The following is a 25,671-nucleotide window of genomic DNA, read 5'->3' as shown; positions in this document are numbered from 1 at the left end:
TATACGATGACGATACAGTCACAAAAAACCAAGTCGCTGTTAAGCTCCCCCGTTTGGCTGGCAATGCCAGATGTACGTATCCCTCGCAGTAGTGGGATCAACGTCTGAACGGGCCAAGTTTTATATAATCCATCGTAAGGCGATTGCGGCGGGATCGGAGTAGCTAGCAAGCGGACTCGCCGCTTTAATTATGCATCATTAAGGTATTATCGTCGTGTCTGCCATCGCCGGAGTCTCTACGTCAGTTTCCGGCAGGGCTGGCCGGAAAAGTCCGATGAGTGGAAATAATCATGGTAAATTCCCGAGCTTCATCCATTGTAATTAACTGGCAAAAATGATAAAAATAATTGATATAAAAATGGTAAAAATAATTGATTTACTAAAATATATGTCTATGGGAAAATAAATTTTTCCTTTAATTAATAAATCGCCATAGTTGGCAAAAAAAAGAAATCAATCTAATAATAAAGGTCTTTAAATTTTTAATAATTGATATGTAAAAATTATAAAGATAATTGATTTACTAAAATATATGTCTATGGAAAAATAAATGTTTCCTTTAATTAATAAATCGCTATAGTTGGCAAAAAAAGAAATCGATCTAATAATAAAGTTCCTTAAATTTTCATTAATGTGTAAAATTTTTAAAAATTTTAGATGTAAAGGTTGTCAAATTTTATATTATACTTTTGATTTAATATATATAAGAAAAGTGTAATATAGTAACAGAATTAAAAATATTTATCAACATTTATCTGTGTGATTCGCGATTCGCTATCATTCAATCCCTCCAAAAAAATTCGCTATCATTCAATATCTTGTCATAAAAAACTAATTTATTTTATACATCACTTTTTCATTTATTATATATTTATATTTATTATTTGATTACTTTTTAACTCTTATTGCAGTATTTTTATATTTATTATTTTGGATGAAGCTTAAATTAGATAATATTTTTTTCAATTGAAGAATACCAATAAAAAAATTTTTGATTTACTTTAATATTTTTAATAGAAGTGACCAATTTTTGCCGATGTTTTCTGGAAAATACTAGTTTCTATCACTGGATTTTATTCAAAAAAATTTACAATTTTATCAATTTTGATTTCGTTTATCTGTGAATTAAATCGCGAATATGATGTACGGATGAAATGCAAATAATGAGGACAAGATACAATCGACATACAATAATAAATCACTCTTGAATTGCCTTATCGAAGGAGAAGGTAAAGGTTTATACCTAACGCGATAAAAATATAACGTTGTTACATTTATTTCGTGGCGAAATAAATGTAACACACTGATATGTAAAACATTTTAGCTCGCAACTTGGTCGATTGAAATGTTGCGGATTGCATGCGCAAAATAAACGCTAGAATAGCCTGACGTTCAGGTCAGGTTTAATGCGAATTTATTTCAGCCTTTAACAACGATCGACCGAGCTTTTCTCGCTCGCATCGCTAGCGTCCGCTATTGTTTCCACGCGAAAAAAAAAGCACCGCGCACCTTCTTTATGCGAAAATATTGGACGCGATTAGCGGCACGATCGCTAATTGTTTCGGTATAAAAACCGCGTCCGACTTCATTAACCCCGGTTGCATTAATGCATTACTCGTTTCTCTTGCTTCTTGTGCCCTTTTTTCCGCCTTCTTTTGTATCGCCTGCCTTTCTGCGTCGAAACTTTGCGCATAAATGACATACACTTGCTTCCCTGCCACGAGGCTTTTTCTTAAAAGGCGATGCACAAGGGCAATTCACGTTAATTTTCGATGAGAATTTGCCAGTAGGGTTGCACGAGATACCAAGATTAGTCTTGATATTGTCTTGTCTTGAATTTCAAGACAAGATCAAGTCAAGATTTTTAATTAGTTATCAAGACAATACCAAGACTAAGACTGTCAAGATTATTGGTTCTGAAAAAAACTAAAATGTTTAGATTTGTAAATTAAAAAAAATCACTATTTACGAATTTAAAAAAATTTTATTCAATAAAAACATTTATATTGATAAATTTAAAAACATTTAATATTAATACAATATAACATTTTTATAAATTAGAAATCAAACTCGCAAATTTTAGACATTAAAGAGCATTTCACCCAGGAATTGATGCACATTAGTGCTTTTAAAGATTTACTTTGTAATCTGGTTCTATTTTTTGACATAGTCAGAGTTTCTATTGAGAAAAGTCTTTCTACTGGCACGGACGAGGCAATTGAACTTAAAATGTCTCGAGCCATTTTTGACAATGTGAGATAAATATGAACCTGATTTTTTCACCACTCCAAAATATTTATATCTGAACATTCCCTTGGAGCCTGTAAATAGTTATTAATTTTGTTTTCCATGAAACAGTAAATGTTTTCTTAAGTAAATAGACGACATTTATATCGATTACATAATAATAATTATAATTAAAATATAATACAATAGTAATAATTATTTCAAATTATATTACAAAAATTATGTTAAATATTATTTAAATAATTTTTTAATATTAGATAAAAAATTGTAAATAAAATCGAGACAAGACAATACAAGACGAGATTTTTGTTATCAATATTCACTCAAGACCAAGATTTAAATTTTTGAAAATTTTCAATACCAATACAATATTTTTACGAATATTGTCTTGGGTCTTGTGCAACCCTATTTGCCAGGCAGGCAGAATTGCGTCTCGCTATCAACGCGAAATACCCCGCATGACTAACGAGCCGAACTGTTGGTTGGCGAAACTTTCAGCGGAGCTCCGGGATAGGATGATTATATGCCCAAGTAGCGAGCAAGTTAGCAGTCGAGAGACTTGAGGTATGCGTACAATCACGCGTAATCACGTAATCGCATTATCGCGGGAACTCAGTCTTCCTGCGTGGGGACTGAAAAGTACCCGAGGGAGAGTTTGTGCTTCTTAACGCTGATGGTGCGCCAGGTTGTTCTGAACGTTGCCCTTTGCAGAGGGTGGAAGAGCCATCAGAAGGGATACAGACGCGGATTTCAATTAATTAAGAGCGCATTCAAAATAGTGCCTTCCAGCGTGGACCGGTTCGTGTCTTCTGCTCCGCGATTTTCACAATAATACATTCTCATTTAATTAAAGGTTAAAATTATCGAGGAAGGAACCAATTAATTTTTTACGATTAAAGGTATTTTCTAAGAAAATGTCTACTGGAAAAACAAGACGTTTCTCTCGAGGAAAAATAAATATCTCGAAAGAACTATCATACGGGTCGATGAGAAAGGTAGTGTTAATAACTACACCCACAGGAAAGATTTCTAAATTTAATGCTATTACACTTCAATCTATATCATAAAATAGGATCGATATAGCGACAATCATATTTTTTATTAAAAAAAAAGAATATTTTAATCTTAAATGGAAAATTCTTAAATCTAGAATGAAATGATCTTGATACTATCTACAAAAGGCGACAGACGTATTAATTTCGCACAACTACTGACGCTAATATCAAATTATTCTAAGTGCAAGAATATATAGCTTAGATTTCTTTATTATTCTTGTTTTCAGATTATAAAGACAATCTTATTTATTTCGAGAGAGAAGAATAAGAATTATTATTTTAGTTTTAAAATTGTTTCATTTTTATGATACATAAGAGTGTGACCGGATTAAATGTGTCAAGAATATTTTTCGTCTTATTATCAGAAATCCTTTCTGAGAGAGTAGGTTTTTGAGAAAAATCGTTTGATTTTACCAACAAGACGTATATGATTGAAGGCATTTTGGTTAAATCAAACAAGAATTTCTAGTTAATCAAACAAGAATTTCTAGTTTCTTAGTCATGATAAGACTCGATTTTTTATAACTAGAATGTTTAACAGATTTTACAATAAGGATTTGATTAGTATTTTCTGGTTGGATCTGTCAAATTTTTTGTTACATTAATTTCTTTGCTTGCTTCTTAATTCGCATTCAATATTTGCCATGAAATGTATATAAAGAACTAGTATTAACATTAAATCCAAAGTATATTTTTTTTCTTACGAGCAGTAGTGCCAGAAAGAGGACGCTAGCTTTCTGATTGAATATGTTTGAGCTGCATCCTCTTCTTACATCACTGTTTATCAGTTTAATTTCTAAGAAACTGAATTTAAAATAATTTATTCAATAATCTGGATTGAATTTATCCAATAATCGTGTTGGAATTCAAAATATTAAACAGACTTTGAAAATTAGATTGAAAAAAAATTTAGACGACTTGGTGCTGGCAAGTTTAATATTATTATTAACCAGAAAATTTGATAAATTGAACAGGAAGAAATTAATCAGATTCATCTGGTAATTCTTACAAGAATTCTGGTTCGTCCATTTTTCAACAGACATACTGGTTGAATCTAGAATTCTAATTAATGCAATCAGATTTTTTTCTCAGTGCACTGTTTATCAATTTAATTTCTAACAAACTGAATTTGAAATAATTTATTCAATAATCTGGATTGAATTTATCCAATAATCGTGTTGGAATTCAAAATATTAAACAAACTTTGGAAATTAGATTGAAAAAAAATTTAGACGACTTGGTGCTGGCAAGTTTAATATTATTATTAACCAGAAAATTTGATAAATTGAACAGGAAGAAATTAATCTGATTCATCTGGTAATTCCTACAAGAATTCTGGTTCGTCCATTTTCCAACAGACATACTGGTTGAATCTACCAGAATTCTAATTAATGCAATCAGATTTTTTTCTCAGTGTAGGATTAACTACTCTGGCCTTTATAAATATATATAGCAACGGGAAAGGCCGCGAGCCATTTTGAACGATTTTTTTGCGCGCCGTGTATTGCGATCTCCCGTTCATTTTTCGTATTTCACATGTTCCCTCTGAGAACGGCCGACAGCGGCAACAAAACGGACGGAGGTCTCGCTGGACGCGTTTATCTTTGATCTTTACGCGCCGTGTTTTCCAGAGATTAATATAAATCGCGGATTACGCGGGCAGAGCGCGGATAAAGGGGCAAACACGATTAAACACGCGTCATCGTGAGATGAGGTAGAGCGTGGGCGGACAGGGGGCACGATTGAAAGGGATCCTCCACGTGGGAACCGCGCGTAAAGGATACCGTTGAGATACGCTCTATGTATGATATACGACACAAAGCGCTGTCCGAGGTGTATCGATCGAACGAGAACGGTGGCGTCGCGACATGATAGAGGAAGAGAGAGGGAGAGGGAGAATATCGCGCCGATCCGGCGCATTACGAGCGCTTTCCGCTTCTAGAGAAGGTTGAAAAGGGGAGAGCGTGGAAGGATTTTTCGCCCGTAATCCACAGACGATGCATAACGATGTCTGTCATGGGCAAAGGAAACATTCCATTAAGGAAATGAGCCGAGCGTCATGTTGAATTACATTTGTTTCGTGCCGCGGAACGACGCTCTCTCTCTCTCTCTCTCTCTCTCTCCCTCCCCCGCCCTTTCTTTCCCCCCTTCGCACTTTATCTTACCCTCCGCGAGCCGCGCCATTGCGACGACCACAATTTGGCACGAGACCACGATTTTAATTAATGTTTCTTTCAAATGGGAATTTTTTCGCATGACGAAAGAGAAAAAGGGGTATTCATATCTCGCGTGAATGAAAAAGAGCGAGATTCTCTCCATTTTAATATTCATAATTAGCTAATTAGCTAATATTCATAATTGCGATAAATGACGTAATTTTATCTGCTTCCATATCGTATAAATAATTAGAATAATATCCCATTATTTTTATTTTGTTATTTTTTTTTCAATACAAGGTGTCTCAGACTTAACGAATCAGCCGTTCATAGTAGATTCCTGAGATCATTTGGAAACGAAAATCTTAATACCAAAATGTTGAGGAAGATGTAGTTTCGGCGCTACACAAGATTAAAGATTACCAATCGGCGCGTTACGTTCTTTGTACTCGGAAATATAGCGAATCGAGGGACTCGCAATATCGATATCGATAGATAATCGAAAAATCGATGTATTTTCCATGCGACAGTAGTCAGTAAATTGAACATTTTTATGAAGTCTTCCTCAACGTTTTGGTATTAGAATTTTCGTCTCTAAATGCTCTCAGGAATCTACCATTAACGGCTGATTCGTTAAGTCTGGGACACCTTTTATATGAAACGCGAGACTCGTAGAGACTATGATTTCTGTTACGTCACGTTTTATGCAGTTGCAGTTGAATTTTGAAGTGAAAAGCGTCAAGACTGACGCGATAGTGCTATTGAATCACTATTGCGAATCGTTATAGATACTGCGAACGCGATAGGGGGGCCGTAAGGCGCCCTCGCTTCACTTAATGCCGCTGTCATTATCGCGCACCAACTGCTCATTATATCATAATAAACGCCCGATACACCGTGTATGTATGCGTTCACGCGGAAGCGGGTCGCGAACTAATGCGACCCATTCAACGTAATTACGCAACCTGTTACATGTCACTCGCATCAAGATCACGTGCAATAAACTTGGGATCAGGTATTCGTGGAATCCGATGTGTTATCGAACACGTTGATAATACCGCGGAGATTCAAAAATGGGGGAGAATAAAGAAAAAAGAATTGGAATTTTTTATTATCTTTCAAAAAATATAAATTATGCAGAATAATTTTTACAAGTTTATTCCACGTAATTAATAATTAGTATGTTTACAAATAGAAGGAGAAAGATCTTAATCCTTTTGTCTATTGGAGAGAATAAAGAAGAAAGATTGAATTTTTTTTTAATATAAGTTATGCAAAATAATTTCTTTAAGCTATTCCGTGTAATTAATAATTAGTTTGTTATATAAATGGAAGGAGAAAGATCCTTTTGTCTATGGGAGAGAATAAAGAAAAAAGAAAAAAAAAAAAATATGAAATATTATTAATTATGAGATAAATAGAAAGATTTGTCTATGGAGAGAATAAAGAAAAAGATTGATTTTTTTTAAAAATATAATTAGCAAATAATTTATATAAGTTATTCCATGTATTAATAATTAATTTGTTAAAAATGGAAGGAGAAAGATCCTTTTGTCTATGGGAGAGAATAAAGAAAAAAGATTGAATTTTTTTTTCAAAAAATATAAATTATGCAAAATAATTTATATAAGTTTATTCCACGTAATTAATAATTAGTTTGTTAGACAAATAGAAGGAGAAAGATTTTAATCCTTTTGTCTATGGGAGAGAATAAAGAAGAAAGATTGAATTTTTTTTGAATATAAGTTATGCAAAATAATTTCTTTAAACTATTCCATGTAATTAATAATTAGTTTGTTAGATAAATAGAAGGAGAAAGATCCTTTTGTCTATGGGAGAGAATAAAGAAAAAAGATTGAATTTTTTTTTCAAAAAATATAAATTACGCAAAATAATTTATATAAGTTATTCCATGTCATTAATAATTAATTTGTTAGACAAATAGAAGGAGAAAGATTTTAACCCTTTTGTCTATGGGAGAGAATAAAGAAAAAAGATTGAATTTTTTTTTTAATATAAATTATGCAAAATAATTTCTTTAAGCTATTCCATGTAATTAATAATTAGTATGTTTGATAAATAGAAGGAGAAAGATTTTAATTCTTTTGTCTATTATTTGTTTATGATGTGAGGTCGAAAATTAGATTTATCTTTATTATGATTGAAGTTTAAGATAACGTATTGCGAATAATATTTCGTGAATATTGTCATCCTGCGTTTATAAAATTCATTGTGCATCTCTCTCTCTCGATACCATATGTTATTTATTTCGATTAAATATTTGAGTGAACTCATTGCTTAAAATCGGTTTTAATCCTCTCGTTTGGGATTATTTTCATTGCACGATCGTGCGGTATTATTTCACGCGAGTATCGCACGTGGAAATTTAAAAATATTTTAATAAAAACCGAGCGAAAGAATTTCACGGTGTATCGACTCGCAAACGATTTGCACATATTGCGAAATCAAATTGAGAAATCGCTTTATGAAAAAAAAACGAGAAAATCTGCAAAATAAATATAAATATCTTATGTTCCTTTTGTATGTATTTTCAAAGATGTATGCAGACTTGCGTAATATTGCACACGCATTCGTATAAAATTTTCGCCAAAGTCCAACGTTGCTGCAACGACGAGAAGAAATGAAGCGTATGAATAACGTAAACAAAATCTCAATCTTCGCTCTCAATATTTTATCAGCGTTGATTGCATCTCGAAGGGAAGAGCTGAATGTTTGCCATAGCGAGACGTTTCGTTGCGCGAAATATCCTCCCTCCTCCTCCCGAATCATTCATATTCATGAAAGTCATTAAACGCGATTCCCGAAGGCGGCTGACGGATAGATGTGGGACCGCGCGGCAGACTTTCCTCGGCGAGATTAGATCAACGGAACAAATATTTGAGGGCCCTCGTCTGCGGCGTCTGTCTTTGCGTGCTCTTCCCCGAGACTTCGATATCCACTTCACTCGGGAACTCGTCGGTAGACACGGCGAAACTTGGCCGTCCAAGTTTTCAAGCCTTTACATCGATTCGAGGGGAGTGGCTCGACTCGGCACGAGCCGGGAATAAATCCTTACCGAGTGAGTTTTGTGGGTGTTTCATAGCTCGGGAGTAACTCGGTCCGTCCAGCTCTCGTCTCTCACTTAAATAGTCGTTTTGCAAAACTCAACGTACTTAAGGATTATACAGATGTGCATACACTGAGAAAAAAATCTGGTTGCATTAAAGATGTATTGGAGATATATTATAATCAATGAGATCGCCGTGAATTTTTAATTTAACATTCTTAATAACATTCTAAATCGTCATTAATTATTTCAAATTGTTTTACTTGCTCCTTTAAAAGTTATTAATTTTTTAATTTTGCGATTTTAACATAGGATCTTAGGTAAACGTTTAAGAGACAGGTAATAAATTATTCACAAACTATAAAAAAACGATGATAAAAATTTCATTTTGTAATATTTTATTCTTCATACATGTAAAAATGTTCCCACAAAGTTTTCAAACGATTTATTTGCTCGTTTTGAAATTATTATTAAAAAATAACTGTGATTATCAGTTTGATGCAATATTGATGATAAAACGTGGCAATATTTTCTTGGAAATTAAGACCTATTTATATTAAAGAATACTTTGAAGTATGATTTCGTGATTTTTAAAAAATGTTTGATCAATTAGAATTCGTATTCTGCCCAACTTTGATTTTTTGGTACTTTGGATTAACTTTTGAGACAGACGGTTCCAATACATCCTTAAACTAACGCGTTCATTGTTTCGTATATATGCAGTAATTTATAGTCTTCTTAGAAGAATTTAATAATTTTAAATTTCAACAATATTATAGTCTTCTTTTAATATTGTAATTGTCACCTTAAGAATATATAATTATTTGAGGATGTATTGGAGATATATTATAATCAATGAGATCGCCGTGAATTTTTAATTTAACATTCTTAATAACATTCTAAATCGTCATGAATTATTTCAAATTGTTTTACTTGCTCCTTTAAAAGTTATTAATTTTTGAATTTTGCGATTTTAACATAGGATCTTAGGTAAACGTTCAAGAGACAGCTAATCAATTATTCACAAACTATAAAAAAACAATGATAAAAATTTCATTTTCTAATATTATATTCTTCATAGATGTAAAAATATTCCCACAAAGTTTTAAAACGATTTACTTGCTCGTTTTGAAATTATTATTAAAAAATAACTGTGATTATCGGTTTGACGGAATATTGATGATAAAACGTGGCAATATTTTCTTGGAAGTTAAGACCTATTTATATTAAAGAATATTTTGAAGTATGATTTCGTGATTTTTAAAAAATGTTTGATCAATTAGAATTCGTATTCTGCCCAACGTTGATTTTTTGGTACTTTGGATTAACTTTTGAGACAGACGGTTCGTCCAATACATCCTTAACGCGATCCTTAATCCTCGTTTTTTTCTTTCCAAATTAGTGTAACAAGAAATTTGATAGTTCCAACCAGAAAGTAAAATCTATTAAAGAAGTAAAATCTATTAAACGTTCTAGTTAGAAAAAATCGAGTCTTATTATGATAACTAGAAATTCTTGTTTGATTTAACCAAAATGCCTTCAATCATATACGTCTTGTTGGTACAATCAAACGATTTTTACTCAGTGTATGACTGTTTTTTATGACATTAAGCAGAGTGTTTATTTTCTGAAAAACATTTATTTTCTGGGAAACCTGGAATTTTACTGTAGAATTTAGGGAATTTTTAAAAAAGTTCTCTCTTTGATCATTTTGCTGTTGTATTGTAAGCAGTCGACATTGGCAGTCCGCCAAGTTGTGAATTATGTGATTAAAATATGAATATTTATCTGTTTCTCTCTTATTCTACGTTTTTAACAAAAATCTTAAATATACAGTATTCTTTATAATTTTAATGATAAAAAATGAAAATATTATTACAAGTGAAAAATTACTTTACGAAAACTATTCAATTTTTCCAATACATTTGCAAATCTCGCACTTGAAAAATAAATGGCTCTTGTGTATTTTTCTTTTATATGAATGAAAAACATTAGACAATGCATGTGAAGAAAACTTATTTTAAAAAATTATGCGAAAAATTACATTAAAAGTATCCTTAAAATATTATCTTTACCTGGAATTTTTTTCAACAAAAGTTAGGGGCAGGAAATATTTTATATAAAATTTCAACAAACATCCTGTTCAACATAAAATTTTATACGTTGGAAAAATAATACGTCGTCACTCTCTGAAATAGAATCATCGTGATAGAATTTGGCTTCGTCATCTTGACGATGTCAAATATTGAATTTCAAAGCTTGGCGATCAATTAATAGGAGCCGACAGGCATTTAGAAATCCGCGGTGAGCACATTGTCAGATATCGTGGCCTGATTAATGCAATCTGCCAAACGATCCGGCTTACACGCACTTCGTTCGGCGCTGTCATAACACGTAAACTCGCATCAGAATTGTCTCCCCTCGAGACTCTGTCGCTGCTCGATCCGCATGTCGACACTGCCACGCACCAATCACTGTCAAATTACAATTTAATTTTAAATTTCGACATATTGAGACACATTTCTCTCGAGCATGGAGGAATCGAGCGCGACAGTTGGACGACTTTATCGTGATTTTGATTCTGACAGTTCACGAGATGATCAAGGAATAAAATCGAGAGGGAGACAGAATGATTAAAATTTCACGCGCAACATAACTGATTAAGCCACTGAATAGAGGATCGGTCAAAGCGTAATCCAACTGACCAAACCACTGCGAATTCGCTAAAATCGACAATGGCTCGTACAATTACGCCGAAAATTACGGCGTATTTGCGCGCGACCGCGCGAACAATCCATTGCGCTGTCAGTTAAATCCTTGGGCTAATTCGATTGACTTGCTGTTTCAGTTGGACAGGTTCAAAGAGCCGCCGGCGTTCGGGCCGATGTGCGATCTCCTCTGGTCGGATCCCCTCGAGGACTTTGGCAACGAGAAGAATGCGGAGCATTTCTCCCACAATAGCGTCAGGGGTTGTTCATACTTTTACAGGTGAGTGACGTGGTCTCTGAGAGAGAGTTTGCCTTCAATATGTTAACTTGACAATACTCTCTAAAAGTGAATCAGCGTATTATCACTGGAAAACAGTAAATAGTCACTGATTACAGCAGTTATAAGTACAGCACTGTAAATCAGTGATATTTTATTGAAAGAATCGGTTAATAATTTTGACTGTTTCAATCAGTAATATTTCTCAATATCAGTAATATTTCTTTCGTTATTGTCAGTAATATTTAACTAGAATTCATCTCTTTATCTATTTCATATAAAATTAAAAATTTTATTTATATTTACTAAATATTTATTATATTAAAAATTTTATTTTATTTATATTACATGCATATTGAACTTGTTATTTTAAATAGATAACGAACGAATAATTTTTATTAAGTCGCCAGACATTTATTTGTCCGACTTATAAAGATCGATTTAATATCTGAAGCCTCTCTATTGAGATTGTATCAGAAATTAAATCGAAGTAATACTTCTAATTTTAAATGTCGCTCTTTGCAAACTTTATATAATTCTTGTAACTAAAATTAAATACAAGAGAGATAGCGATTGTAAATGAACGAACTAGCGATTACTGGTTTTAAAGTAAAATTTACTGATTTTACAGTGTATTTTATTTTAACTGACCATAATCAGTGAGATATAAGATAAAATAACAAAAAATAAGCGTTTCCACTGAAGATCAGTAAAATACTCACTGATTCTCAATGAAATCTTATTTTACTGTTTAAATTAGTGATATTATCACTGAAAAACAGTAAATAGTCACTGATTACAGCAGTTATAAGTACAGCACTGTAAATCAGTGATATTTTATTGAAAGAATCGGTTAATAATTTTGACTGTTTCAATCAGTAATATTTCTCAATATCAATAATATTTCTTTCGTTATTGTCAGTAATATTTAACTAGAATTCATCTCTTTATCTATTTCATATAAAATTAAAAATTTTATTTATATTTACTAAATATTTATTATATTAAAAATTTTATTTTATTTATATTACATGCATATTGAACTTGTTATTTTAAATAGATAACGAACAAATAATTTTTATTAAGTCGCCAGACATTTATTTGTCCGACTTATAAAGATCGATTTAATATCTGAAGCCTCTCTATTGAGCTTGTATGAGAAATTAAATCGAAGTAATACTTCTAATTTTTAATGTCGCTCTTTGCAAACTTTATATAATTCTTATAACTAAAATTAAATAGAGAGATAGCAATTGTAGTGGTGAATGAACGAACTAGCGATTATTACTGGTTTTACAGTAAAATTTATTGATTTTACAGTGAATTTTATTTTAACTGACCATAATCAATGAGATATAAGATAAAATAACAAAAAAATAAGCATTTCCACCGAAGATCAGTAAAATACTCACTGATTCTCAGTGAAATCTTATTTTGCTGTTTAAATTAATGATATTTTCACTGATTCACTTTTAGAGAGTACAAACTTTGGGGTAGGATCGATTTTTCCGACCGACAATGTCCAGTTTTCTCCAATTTATTTTATTGTATGATATTTATTAGTGTATTTAGTAGAAATTAATCGAAGAATATGATTTTATTGTATCTGATTCTTTCTTTGAAGCTTGGTCAATATTTTTAAAAGACTCTTTATCTTTAATTTCCTTTTATTAAATTCAAAAACCATGAGTGTTTCCATTCAGAATTGAGCTAAAAAAATCAGAAAAATTACTCGTACACGTTTTTTTCCAAAAAAAAAACCTTTCTTTTATTTATCAATTATAAAAAAATACAATCGAGTATACAAACCTACACGAATTATAATACTCGTTTTGGAAATAGAATTTTCTGACGGAAAATATTAAAAAATGATTTTTAAAAAAATGCATTTGCGCGATACTCGTTATTAACAGAGACACATCGATATACCCAGTGTCGGTTTATCACGGCGCGTTAATGTAACAATAAAAGATCGTATTAGCCGGAGAAAAAAAGAGAGAAACGAGGTCTCTCGCCATCCGAGCGCAGTGGCCAGATTTCCTTTCGCCTCTTGCCACGTGGAAATACGATATGCTTGCGCGATATATCTCGCAGTTGTCATCGGACTCGATTTTTTCGCTTTTCCCTTCCAGCTGTCCGTTCCCTTCCTCTTCCTCTGCTTCACGAGGGAGGTAATTATCTCGCCGTTTGTCTCGAGCGGCAACCGGAAGCACGTTGGGTGCAGCCCACGCGATCACATAGCGTGAAACGAAGTAACTTTGACTTTCTCTCTCTCTCTCTTTCTCTTCCGAGTTCTGAGATCTTCCTACATGTGTCACGCTCCCTCGTCGGGTCACCCTACGTCAGCGTCCGTGGACACGTCCGCGGTTTGTCCTACGCGAGGATTAATAACGGCCGTGTAATACGACAGCGTCAGCAAACCGCAGGTGCTACAGCTTCTCTCAGAGACCCGCTAATTGTACGAATGACCGTGCTAATGAGCACCGAGATTCGTTAAGTGTCAACCGTCTCGTCTGCTCGTCCGTTTCCTGCCCGCTTGTTTATCGCGCGTGTATTGTTTGCGAGGCAGAACGTGATAAATTGAAAATTCCAGTATCTTAATCCTTCAGAGTACAAGTTATCCAATAGAGAGGAAATACACTGAGAAAAATCGTTTGATTGTACCAACAAGATTGTACCAACGTATATGATTGAAGACATTTTGGTTAAATCAAACAAGAATTTCTAGTTATCATGATAACTCGATTTTTTATAACTAGAATGTTTAATAGCTTTTATTATAAGGATTTGATTAGTATTTTCTGGTTGGATCTATAAAATTTCTTGTTACATTAATTTCTTTGCTTGCTTCTTAACTTAACTCGTATTCAATATTTGTCATAAAATGTATATAAAAAACTAGTATTAACATTAAATCCAAAGTATATTTTTTTTTCTCGTACGAGCAGTAATGCTAGAAAGAGGACGCTAGCTCTCTGATTGTGTGTGTTTGAGCTTCATCCTCTTCTTGCATGACTGTTTATCAGTTTAATTTCTAACAAACTGAATTTAAAATAATTTATTCAATAATCTGGATTGAATTTATCCAATAATCTTGTTGAAATTCAAAATATTAAACAGACTTTTGAGATTAGATGGAAAAAATTTTAGACGACTTGATGCTAGTGAGTTCAATATTATTAATCAGAAAATTTAATAAATTGAACAGGAAGAAATTAATCAGATTCATCTGGTAATTTCTACAAGAATTCTGGTTCGTCCATTTTCCAACAGACATACTGGTCGAATCTACCAGAATTCTAATTAATGCAACCAGATTTTTTTCTCATTGCAGGGATCGATATTGAATATACTTATAAATGCCATTTTTATTTCATGATGCAGTTAATTTTTCACGTAGGATTAGACTGCACTCGGGTGTTTCTTCAGCAGATATGGCGTGGATGTTTTAGGAAAGTAATTTTAATAATCAAGAGAGAGAGCTGTGTTGATTAATATACACGTCGGCGCAAATGATCGCGATCGCGATAGGATAATAATGGCCGTTATGAAGACGTTGTGGGTGAGGCGTTAACTCTCTTACCTTGCCTTACCTTGCCCGCTCGGTTAATTTCTCATTTTCGATTCTCGCATTATCGTGTTTCGGCCAAGGATAGGTACAAGGATAGGTGCATTAAGTTTCACGCGAACATAAATCACCCCCGCGTCTCGAGCAGTATGCAAGTAGTCTAGCTACTGTAATCACCCGCCGGTCGTCCGACCGTATCCTGACTCGCGCTACTCGCGCCCGACTCGTGAAGGAGGTTTCCCTTAACGACTCCGAGCGACTTATACGTACGTTTTTGACGAGCCAACCGAGCGAAACACGTTGTATTTTATCGTCACGCATCCTGAAATGCGTGGGTATACGTCGACTTGGAGGATCGATACCGACCATACGGTTTTCGAGAGATTTCATCTTGTCATTAATCTTTGTCGACGCTGCGAACGGCTCTTAATGGCTGCTAATGATCCTGCCGCGACGCGGGGCAAACATTTCTCACGATGCTCGGTCAGGTCAGTTATGGCAGCGCGAAAAGGGTCGTCCTGTTGACGTCTTTCAGGGCTTAATTTGTTTATGCGAACCCGCACGAGACCGTGTGACACGACCGTCCGTCATCCAATGTCCGGTTGACAGCGATCGAAAGCCTGAAAAATTCGAACTATGATGAATTTGGCAAATTGAAAGCGAGGTTTACAGTTTACTGTCGCGAAATAAATTGACAATACTTACTTAAATGTTTAACGTTCCAACGTACAATTGCAGATTCGTACTGTGACATTAACGAAATTGCACAGTTGTTATGTATTTCGGCAAATTAAGATTGATTATTTGGCAGTCGAATAATTGTTTTCGATGCGAGTGCCAAAAGAGCATTACGACGTTATTTAGGTCACGATTTTGCGGTGCACGCTTTCCCCAAATAAATGTTTATTAATTTTCACAATCTGTGTTATACGAATATTTATGAGACACATTTATTTTATATTAATTTTATCGGATAATTTGCCTCCAAAATTGTGGTATCTACTTGATTGTAAATTTTTTAAACCAGATTTTTTTATAGCACTTTTCAAATTATTTATTAAAATACTAGAGTGTTAAATAGAGGGATTAATACAACTAAATTATTATATATACGTGTATAATAATTGGAAAATTCGTTTACGCACTGAGAAAAAAATCTGGTTGCATTAATTAGAATTCTGGTAGATTCAACCAGTATGTCTATTGGAAAATGAACAAACTAGAATTCTTGTAGAAAATACCAGATGAATCTGATTAATTTCTTCCTGTCAAATTTATCAAATTTTTTGGTTAATAATACTAAACTCGCCAGCACCAAGTCGTCTAAAATTTTTTCCATCTAATCTCAAAAGTCTGTTTAATATTCTGAATTCCAACACGGGATTAATGGATAAATTTAATTATTCAAATTATTGAATAAATTATTTTAAATTCAATTTGTTAGAAATTAAACTGATAAACAGTGATGCAAGACAATGCAACTCAAACACACCCAGTCAGATAGCTAGCATCCTCTTTCTGGCACTATTGCTCGTAAGAGAAACAAAATATACTTTGGATTTAATGTTAATACTAGTTTTTTATATACATTTCATGGCAAATATTGAATACGAGTTAAATGAAGGATGTATTGGACGGACCGTCTGTCTCAAAAGTTAATCCAAAGTATCAAAAATTTAAAGTTGGACAGAATACGAATTCTAATTGATCAAAAATTTTTTAAATTTTTATTCTTTATATATTTTAAATAATTATTCTATTATTTAAATTTTTATTAAAAAATTTTTTTAAATCATACTTCAAATATTCTTTATATAAATATCTAAGTGTTAAATATGTAATTAATACAAATAAATTATTATATAATACGTGATAATAAATAATTTGGAAATAATTTCGTTTACCACTGAGAAAAAATCTGTTCATTAATTAGAATTCTGGTAGATTCAACCAGTATGTCTATTGGAAAATGAACAAACTAGAATTCTTGTAGAAAATACCAGATGAATCTGATAATTTCTTCCTGTCAAATTTATCAAATTTTTTGGTTAATAATACTAAACTCGCCAGCACCAAGTCGTCTAAAATTTTTTCCATCTAATCTCAAAAGTCTGTTTAATATTCTGAATTCCAACACGGGATTAATGGATAAATTTAATTATTCAAATATTGAATAAATTATTTTAAATTCAATTTGTTAGAAATTAAACTGATAAACAGTGATGCAAGACAATGCAATCAAACACACCCAGTCAGATAGTAGCATCCTTTCTGGCACTATTGCTCTAAGAGAAACAAATATACTTTGGATTTAATGTTAATACTAGTTTTTATATACATTTCATGGCAAATATTGAATACGAGTTAAATGAAGGATGTATTGGACGGACCGTCTGTCTCAAAAGTTAATCCAAAGTATCAAAAATTTAAAGTTGGACAGAATACGAATTCTAATTGATCAAAATTTTTAAAAATCATACTAAATTTTTAATATAAATAAATTCTAAAAAAAAATTCAATAATATCAAAAGTATTCTTTAATATAAAAAAATTTTTTTAAATCATACTTCAAAGTATTCTTTAATATAAATAGGTCTTAATTTCCAAGAAAATGTTGCCACATTTTATCATCAATATTGCGTCAAACCGATAATCACAGTTATTTTTAATAATAATTTTAAAACGAGCAAGTAAATCGTTTGAAAACTTTGTGGGAATATTTTTACATCTATGAAGAATATAATATTACAAAATAAAATTTTTATCATCGTTTTTTTATAGTTTGTGAATAATTTATTACCTGTCTCTTAAACGTTTACCTAAGATCCTATGTTAAAATCGCAAAATTCAAAAATTAATAACTTTTAAAGGAGCAAGAAATAAAGGAGCATAAAAAAATTTGAAATAATTCATGACGATTTAGAATGTTATTAAGAATGTTAAATTAAAAATTCACGACGATGTCATTGATTGTAATATATTTCCAATACATCCTTAAATAATTATATATTCTTAAGGTGACAATTACAATATTAAAAGAAGACTATAATATTGTTGAAATTGAAAATTATTAAATTCTTCTAAGAAGACTATAAATTATTGCGTACATACGAAACAATGAACGCTTTAGTTTAAGGATGTATTAGACGGTCCGTCTCTTAATCCAAAGTATCAAAAAATTAAAGTTGGGCAGAATACGAATTTTAATTGATCAAAAATTTTTTAAAAATCACGAAATCATACTTCAAAGTATTCTTTAATATAAATAGGTCTTAATTTTCAAGAAAATGTTGCCACGTTTTATCATCAATACTGCGTCAAACCGATAATCACAGTTAGTTTTTAATAATAATTTCAAAACGAGCAAGTAAATCGTTTGAAAACTTTGTGGGAATATTTTTACGTCTATGAAGAATATAATATTAGAAAATGAAATTTTTATCATCGTTTTTTTATAGTTTGTGAATAATTTATTACCTTTCTTTTGAACGTTTACATAAGATCCCATATTAAAATCGCAAAATTCAAAAATTAATAACTTTTAAAGGAGCGAGTAAAAAAATTTGAAATAATTCATGATGATTTAGAATGTTATTAAGAATGTTAAATTAAAAATTCACGACGATCTCATTGATAATATATCTCCAATACTTTCTTAAGAATCAAGCGAAGAAATTAATGTAACAAGAAATTTGATAGATCCAACCAGAAAATACTAACCAAATCCTTATAGTAAAATCTATCAAACGTTCTAGTTATAAAAAATCGAGTCTGATCGTGATAACTAGAAATTCTTGTTTGATTTCTCCAAAATGCCTTCAATCATATACTTGTCTTGTTGATACAATCAAACGACTTTTCTCAGTGCGATGATTATTGACACTCCTAATTTTCTGCTTCCAGTTACGCGGCGTGTTGCGACTTTCTGCAAAACAACAATTTGCTCAGCATTATAAGGGCGCACGAGGCTCAGGACGCTGGATATCGTATGTACCGGAAATCTCAGACGACGGGCTTCCCATCGCTTATCACCATCTTCAGCGCGCCCAATTATCTCGATGTGTACAACAACAAGGTAAAAGTCCAGTTTTGCGTCTGCGTGAAGCTACTACACCAACCTGTCGCGATCGATATTAATTTAACGGTCGCATAAATGCGGAGCATTGTCCGTTTATATACGACCACCGGTGGTGGGACCGTATATTGCTGTCCTGGCAATCGTAAAAATCCGATGCTCGTTATTGCCCGCAGGCGGCGGTGTTAAAGTACGAGAACAACGTGATGAATATTAGGCAATTCAACTGTTCGCCACATCCCTACTGGCTACCCAATTTCATGGACGTTTTCACATGGTCCTTGCCGTTTGTCGGCGAGAAAGGTAAGTCGTGCCGGTGGCACATGAGGATCTGTAAAAAAAATTAATCCCTCATATCTATTTCTTTTTTAATGCAATATCTCTGACGATCAGAGGGTATCTCGAAAAAATTTGTGTATAAGAAAAATTCAAATGCGTGATAATTTAGATAATTAATTCCTAATAAACCTCGAGACATGTAAGAATATTGCAAGGTTGTTTACAAGTGCTTCGTTCAGAATTTAATAGCGATTTTTGGATTTTCCAGTCACAGAAATGTTAGTGAACGTGCTGAACATTTGCTCGGACGACGAGCTGATGAGCGACGGCGACGACGCGCTCGAGGAAGGTAATGTCCATCATCTAGCTCGTTCCCCCCACCTTAATCCGTATACACTATTATTTTGCAGATATTTCGAGCAAAATCGGCACTCGGACTGGTCGCTCTTATATCGTGATCAGAGCCTTGCCTTGTTGTACCCTCTTCGATGCTACCCTTAACGCGTCTGAGAGGTTTATTTGTCTAATAAAAATCCTGTACAAGACACGAATTGAGAATCACACAATCGCGTAATCACACAAGGACATTTTTCGAAAAAAAAAAAAAAAAAAAAAAGAAGAAGAAGAGAACACGTCGCGATCTCATCTCGATGGCCATCTTTCGGGGAAATTGGAGAGACATTCCGTTTCAAGTTTAATTACGCAATCATAAGAAAAGAATCGTGGAAGGGGAAAACGCAAACTATTGCCGTGACTTCCCTTATTTTGCTCGGGATGCGCTCTCTAATAACGGGTGAGTGACGCGAGACACGTTTCAATCTTATCCGTCCGATTTGAAGGACGGGACCGGACGGGGGCGAGCGCGATAAGACGGGTCGAGATTCCGCTAATATCTGGAATCTTTTACGAGCTCCGACACGATCTAAGAGAGGCCACGTCACTTACGTGCACCCGGGGAGAATGCGCGGATTCATCCCTCATGTCCCGCCGCGGGAGCCGATAGAAAAGAGTCGGAGACGACGATCTAACGATGAAAAATGAATCGGGACATCCTGTTCCGCGCGAATCGCCGCATTCTCCTCCGAAAGGGAAGAGGGATCGATCGTGCACGCGCGTCCGGATTGGCCCAGCCTCGCGAAAAACCGCCCGCGGCGGTATAAATTCAACGAGAGGGCGTCTTTAATTTTTCTCGTTTTAATCATTTAAGGATGTATTGGAGATCTATTACGATCAATGAGATCGCCGTGAATTTTTAATTTAACATTCTTAATAATATTCTAAATCGTCATGAATTATTTCAAATTTTTTTACTCGCTCCTTTAAAAGTTATTAATTTTTGAATTTTGCGACTTTAACATAGGATCTTATGTAAAGAGACAGGTAATAAATTATTCACAAACTATAAAAAAAACGATGATAAAAATTTCATTTTCTAATATTATATTCTTCATACATGTAAAAATGTTCCCACAAAATTTTCAAACGATTTACTTGCTCGTTTTGAAATTATTATTAAAAACTAACTGTGATTATCGGTTTGATGCAATAATGATGATAAAACGTGGCAACATTTTCTTAGAAATTAAGACCTATTTATATTAAAGAATACTTTGAAGTATGATTTCGTGATTTTTAAAAAATGTTTGATCAATTAGAATTCGTATTCTGCCCAACTTTAATTTTTTGATACTTTGGATTAACTTTTGAGACAGACGGTTCGTCCAATACATCCTTAAACTAACGCGTTCATTGTTTCGTATATACGCAATAATTTATAGTCTTCTTAGAAGAATTTAATAATTTTAAATTTCGACAATATTATAGTCTTCTTTTAATATTGTAATTGTCACCTTAAGAATATATAATTATTTAAGGATGTATTGGAGATATATTACAATGAGATCGCCGTGAATTTTTAATTTAACATTCTTAATAATATTCCAAATCGTCATGAATTATTTCAAATTTTTTTACTCGCTCTTTTAAAAGTTATTAATTTTTGAATTTTGCGACTTTAACATAGGATCTTATGTAAAGAGACAGGTAATAAATTATTCACAAACTATAAAAAAAACGATGATAAAAATTTCATTTTCTAATATTATATTCTTCATACATGTAAAAATGTTCCTATAAAGTTTTTAAACGATTTATTTGCTCGTTTTGAAATTATTATTCAAAACTAACTGTGACTATCGGTTTGATGATAAAACGTGGCAACATTTTCTTGGAAATTAAAACTTATTTGTATTAAAGAATACTTGAAGTATGATTTCGTGATTTTTAAAAAATGTTTGATCAATTAGAATTCGTATTCTACCCAAGTTTAATTTTTTGATACTTTGGATTAACTTTTGGGACAGACGGTCCATCCAATACATCCTTAACGCGATCCTCATTTTTTGCTATTCTCCGAAGGAATGCGAATTTTATTTTAAATTTCATAAATTATATATATTAAATTATATAATAATTAAATTATGAATAATTTAATATGAATTTGATTTTAGTCGGAATCTCACGCGCACGATCGATCTATCACGGTCAATCTCTATTTTCGCAATCGATCGATACGACAGCACCTGTGAATACTACGTCGTACACTGAGTATTTTCGTACACCCCTTGGATTCACACGATTCTGCTAATGCTCGCGCACCTCTTACATAAAAATTTCACCTCTTCGAGCGGAAATTTCAAAGGGGAAAAAAAAAGATGGCGTCCCGACGCGCGATTTCCCAAATATATGCATATATATATATATATATATATATATATATATATATATATATATATACACACATCGCGCCGAAGAAGAGTAGTCGATCTGTTGAAATATCTCTATCATTTTCCCCCCACCACGATCTCACTCTCTTAGAGAACTTCCAGATACAAATCTTGAATTCTTTTTCTGTTTGCATTTTCACTCGCTGCACGGACAGATGGTAAGAAACGCCGCTCGATTCTTTTAGACGTCACACGATTAAGAGCTTCATTGATTATCATTAATTTTTAGCTATTTCATAGTAGTTTCTCTCGATGTCGAATTTCTCGTCTTTCTATCTCTTTCTGTCTCTCTTTCTCTCTCTCTCTCTCTCCCTCTTTTTTTTTTCTTTGTTAAGTCTCTCTTCGGCCGCGAAGTGTCACATTTCCTTTCCGGGAGAAGAACCATTCGTGTCTGCGTTTTTTTTTTCTTTTTCTTTTTTCTTTTCTTCTTTCCTTGTTTCCGTTTCGTTTCTTTATAATCTCTACATGTATGTATATATATATGTGTGTGTATATATATGTATATATATATATACTATATATATATTATATTTTTTTATATATATATGTTTCTGTCTTTTTATCTTTGACCATCTGTTTCATGATACTTGCGATCTCTCGAGGTACGAGATTCTTTCTCTCTGTCTCTCTCTCTCTCTCTTTCTCGTTTTTTCTCTCACATCTTCTCTCTCTCTCTCTCTCTCTCTCTCTCTCTCTCTCTCTCTCTCCGTATCTCTTCTTCTCTTTTTGGCATTTTTATTTTTACTCCCCGATTATACGTATGTATATGTGTGTAATACATATTCGACGTGTCTCGACGGCACTTAGCCTGAATTTTTACATCTTCACCCATGGTAGCCTTTGATTTTCTGCATCCATTTCATAGCATCTTCACCCTGTCTCCATACGTTTCGTTCAAGATGGCATTTGAAGTGGCACGATTTTTTCGGAGCGCGACTGCTTTTCGAGTTTTACGAGAAAATGCAAATGTATGGCGTATCTTTCCGAATCGATCCGACGTTCGAAGCTAATCGCGAGGACACGTCATCTGCCATCTTGCGCATTACGCATTTTTCATTCACGCATGCATCTCAGCGGATAAGATGAGGTCAGATCGTTATTCGGAGATTCCCGTCTTAATTATTTCTCGATGTCACTCTCGAGAATATCTCTAGATCGATTTCATTCATTTTACCATTCGCTCCGATTCACTTTACCACTGTCCGAATTCTATTGTCAGTTTCAATTTTTCTCCCCGCCTCCCCGCTGGCCTATTTTCTTACTTTCTTTTTCGTACATGTCATATGTGTATGTATAATTCTACGGGGCACCGTAAGAAGATCAAGACCAGCTTCCCGGGAACCGACGGATGGAGCTTCTCTCTAAAAGTGAATCAGTGTATTATCACTGAAAAACAGTAAATAGTCACTGATTACAGAAGTTATAAGTACAGCACTGTAAATCAGTGATATTTTATTGAAACAATCAGTTAATAATTTTGACTGTTTCAATCAATAATATTTCTCAATATCAGTAATATTTCTTTCGTTATTGTCAGTAATATTTAACTAGAATTCATCTCTCTATCTATTTCATATAAAATTAAAAATTTTATTTATATTTACTAAATATTTATTATATTAAAAATTTTATTTTATTTATATTACATACATATTGAACTTGTTATTTTAAATAGATAACGAACAAATAATTTTTATTAAGTCGCCAGACATTTATTTGTCCGACTTATGAAGAACGATTTAATATCTGAAGCCTCTCTATTGAGCTTGTATCAGAAATTAAATCGAAGTAATACTTCTAATTTTAAATGTCGCTCTTTGCAAACTTTATATAATTCTTATAACTAAAATTAAATACGAGAGATATAATGATTGTAAATGAACGAACTAGCGATTACTGGTTTTACAGTAAAATTTACTGATTTTACAGTGCATTTTATTTTAACCGACCATAATCAGTGAGATATAAGATAAAATAACAAAAAAATAAGCGTTTCCATTGAAGATCAGTAAAATACTCACTGATTCTCAGTGAAATCTTATTTTACTGTTTAAATTAGTGATGTTTTCACTGATTCACTTTTAGAGAGTTCGTGGTCTTTGTGACTTTTTTCACGTTACCTTCCGAAAAAGGGGCGCAAACTAATTCGTCGGCGCAGTCAAGGGGGTCAGATCGATACACCTCCGGTGTCAATCGAACGGACGACCGCGATTCTTAATAGCATCCATCCATCGGACCGGGTCCAATCACCGAAAGAAAGTCAAGCAGCCCCTCTCCCCGACCGCCCCCCCTTCCCTCCTCGACCCCTTTTCACGTCTCACCCGAAAAGAATTCGCTCGCGAGAGAATATCTCCTCCCTATCTTGCGGCTAGGTCGTTTTGATCGAGAAAAGAAGAAGAACAAGGGAAAAGAAAAGAAAAGAAAAGAAAAAAAAAAAAAAGATTTCAAGTAGAGAATCGTCCCGGTGTTTCGATCAATAAGAATACGGTCCCCCTCTTTCCTTCCCGTCAGCCTCGTTTCGCCTTCTTTAATTATTGCGAGACATATACGCGCCGCCCACACCCCCCCCCCGAGCAACCCCCTCTGGCCCCCCCAACCCCCCAACAACACCCCCCCCCCCGAAGTTGCACTGACTGTCTTTTATCGTACTCCTTCTCTATTATATTTGTATCAATCACACTGGCCTTGGACTCCTCCTATCTCGGCACGACACTATGCTACTACTACCTCTACTACTTCTACTACTACTTCTACTACTACCACTCAAAATCTCCGATCGTTCGGCAACCCCCGTAAAGTCGCCGCCAAAGTCGTTGTCCAAAAAAAGAATGGTAAGTCCCCGTGAGAGCCGACGACTTACTTTTGAAGAGCCAAGATTTTTTTCTTCTTTTCGTGCGTGCCAAGAGTAACCCAAAAGAAAAAAAAAAAAAAATTGAAACACGAGAGATCTGTTTTTTTTTTTTTCCTTTTTTTTTTTAATTCTTTTATTGCGATATATATATGATATATCTCTTAACTCCTTCGTGTTGATTTTTCGTTTTACTCTACGCCAGTGTTCTCTCTCTCTTTCTCTCTCTCTCTCTCTCTCTGTTGCGTTTCGGTTTCGTTTCGTTTTCGTTTCCGTTTTTTTGTCTTTTTCTTTTTCGTTTTTTCCTTTCGTTTTTTTCGTTTTTTTCGTCGCGCGGATGCGCCTCGTGACGCGTTTTTCTGCTGGGGACGCGAGTGTGTGTACCCCCGCTCCGCAAACACACCCGTGCAATTTTCTCCTAATGACGTGGAAAAATGTGGCAATTCCTTAATGCGCAATTTCGTGATAATGGCGCGAAGGACAACTTTTTTTTTTCGCCGGCAATAATAAGACGATAACGATCTCGCGCAATCGACGTTCTTTATCCTATGAGCTTTTGCACAACGGAATTGATATTTTATTACGATCGATACTTGTGCGTCGGA

The 25,671-nt window shown here is 33.5% G+C and overlaps 1 protein-coding gene across 4 annotated transcripts in view; it reads left to right on the top strand.

Annotated features, from left to right (window-relative positions):
- Window positions 1-25,671, top strand: part of LOC105248809 (serine/threonine-protein phosphatase 2B catalytic subunit 2) — a 90,400-nt gene that overhangs the window by 41,138 nt on the left and 23,591 nt on the right. For 2 of the 4 annotated variants that reach the window (XM_025408592.1, XM_025408591.1), the window contains exons 6-9: window positions 11,374-11,513; window positions 18,982-19,153; window positions 19,330-19,456; window positions 19,701-19,781. In XM_025408592.1, the coding sequence (XP_025264377.1) occupies window positions 11,374-11,513; window positions 18,982-19,153; window positions 19,330-19,456; window positions 19,701-19,781 (520 nt within the window). Of the gene's footprint in view, window positions 1-11,373; window positions 11,514-18,981; window positions 19,154-19,329; window positions 19,457-19,700; window positions 19,782-22,373; window positions 22,377-25,016; window positions 25,050-25,671 lie in introns of all 4 variants that reach the window. The other 2 variants (XM_025408589.1, XM_025408590.1) reach the window with 2 other exon arrangements.

Source organism: Camponotus floridanus, unplaced genomic scaffold (assembly GCF_003227725.1).
Source record: "Camponotus floridanus strain SB8 unplaced genomic scaffold, Cflo_v7.5 scaffold219, whole genome shotgun sequence".
NCBI lineage: Eukaryota > Metazoa > Arthropoda > Insecta > Hymenoptera > Formicidae > Camponotus > Camponotus floridanus.
This window is presented reverse-complemented; position numbering and strand designations above follow the sequence as displayed.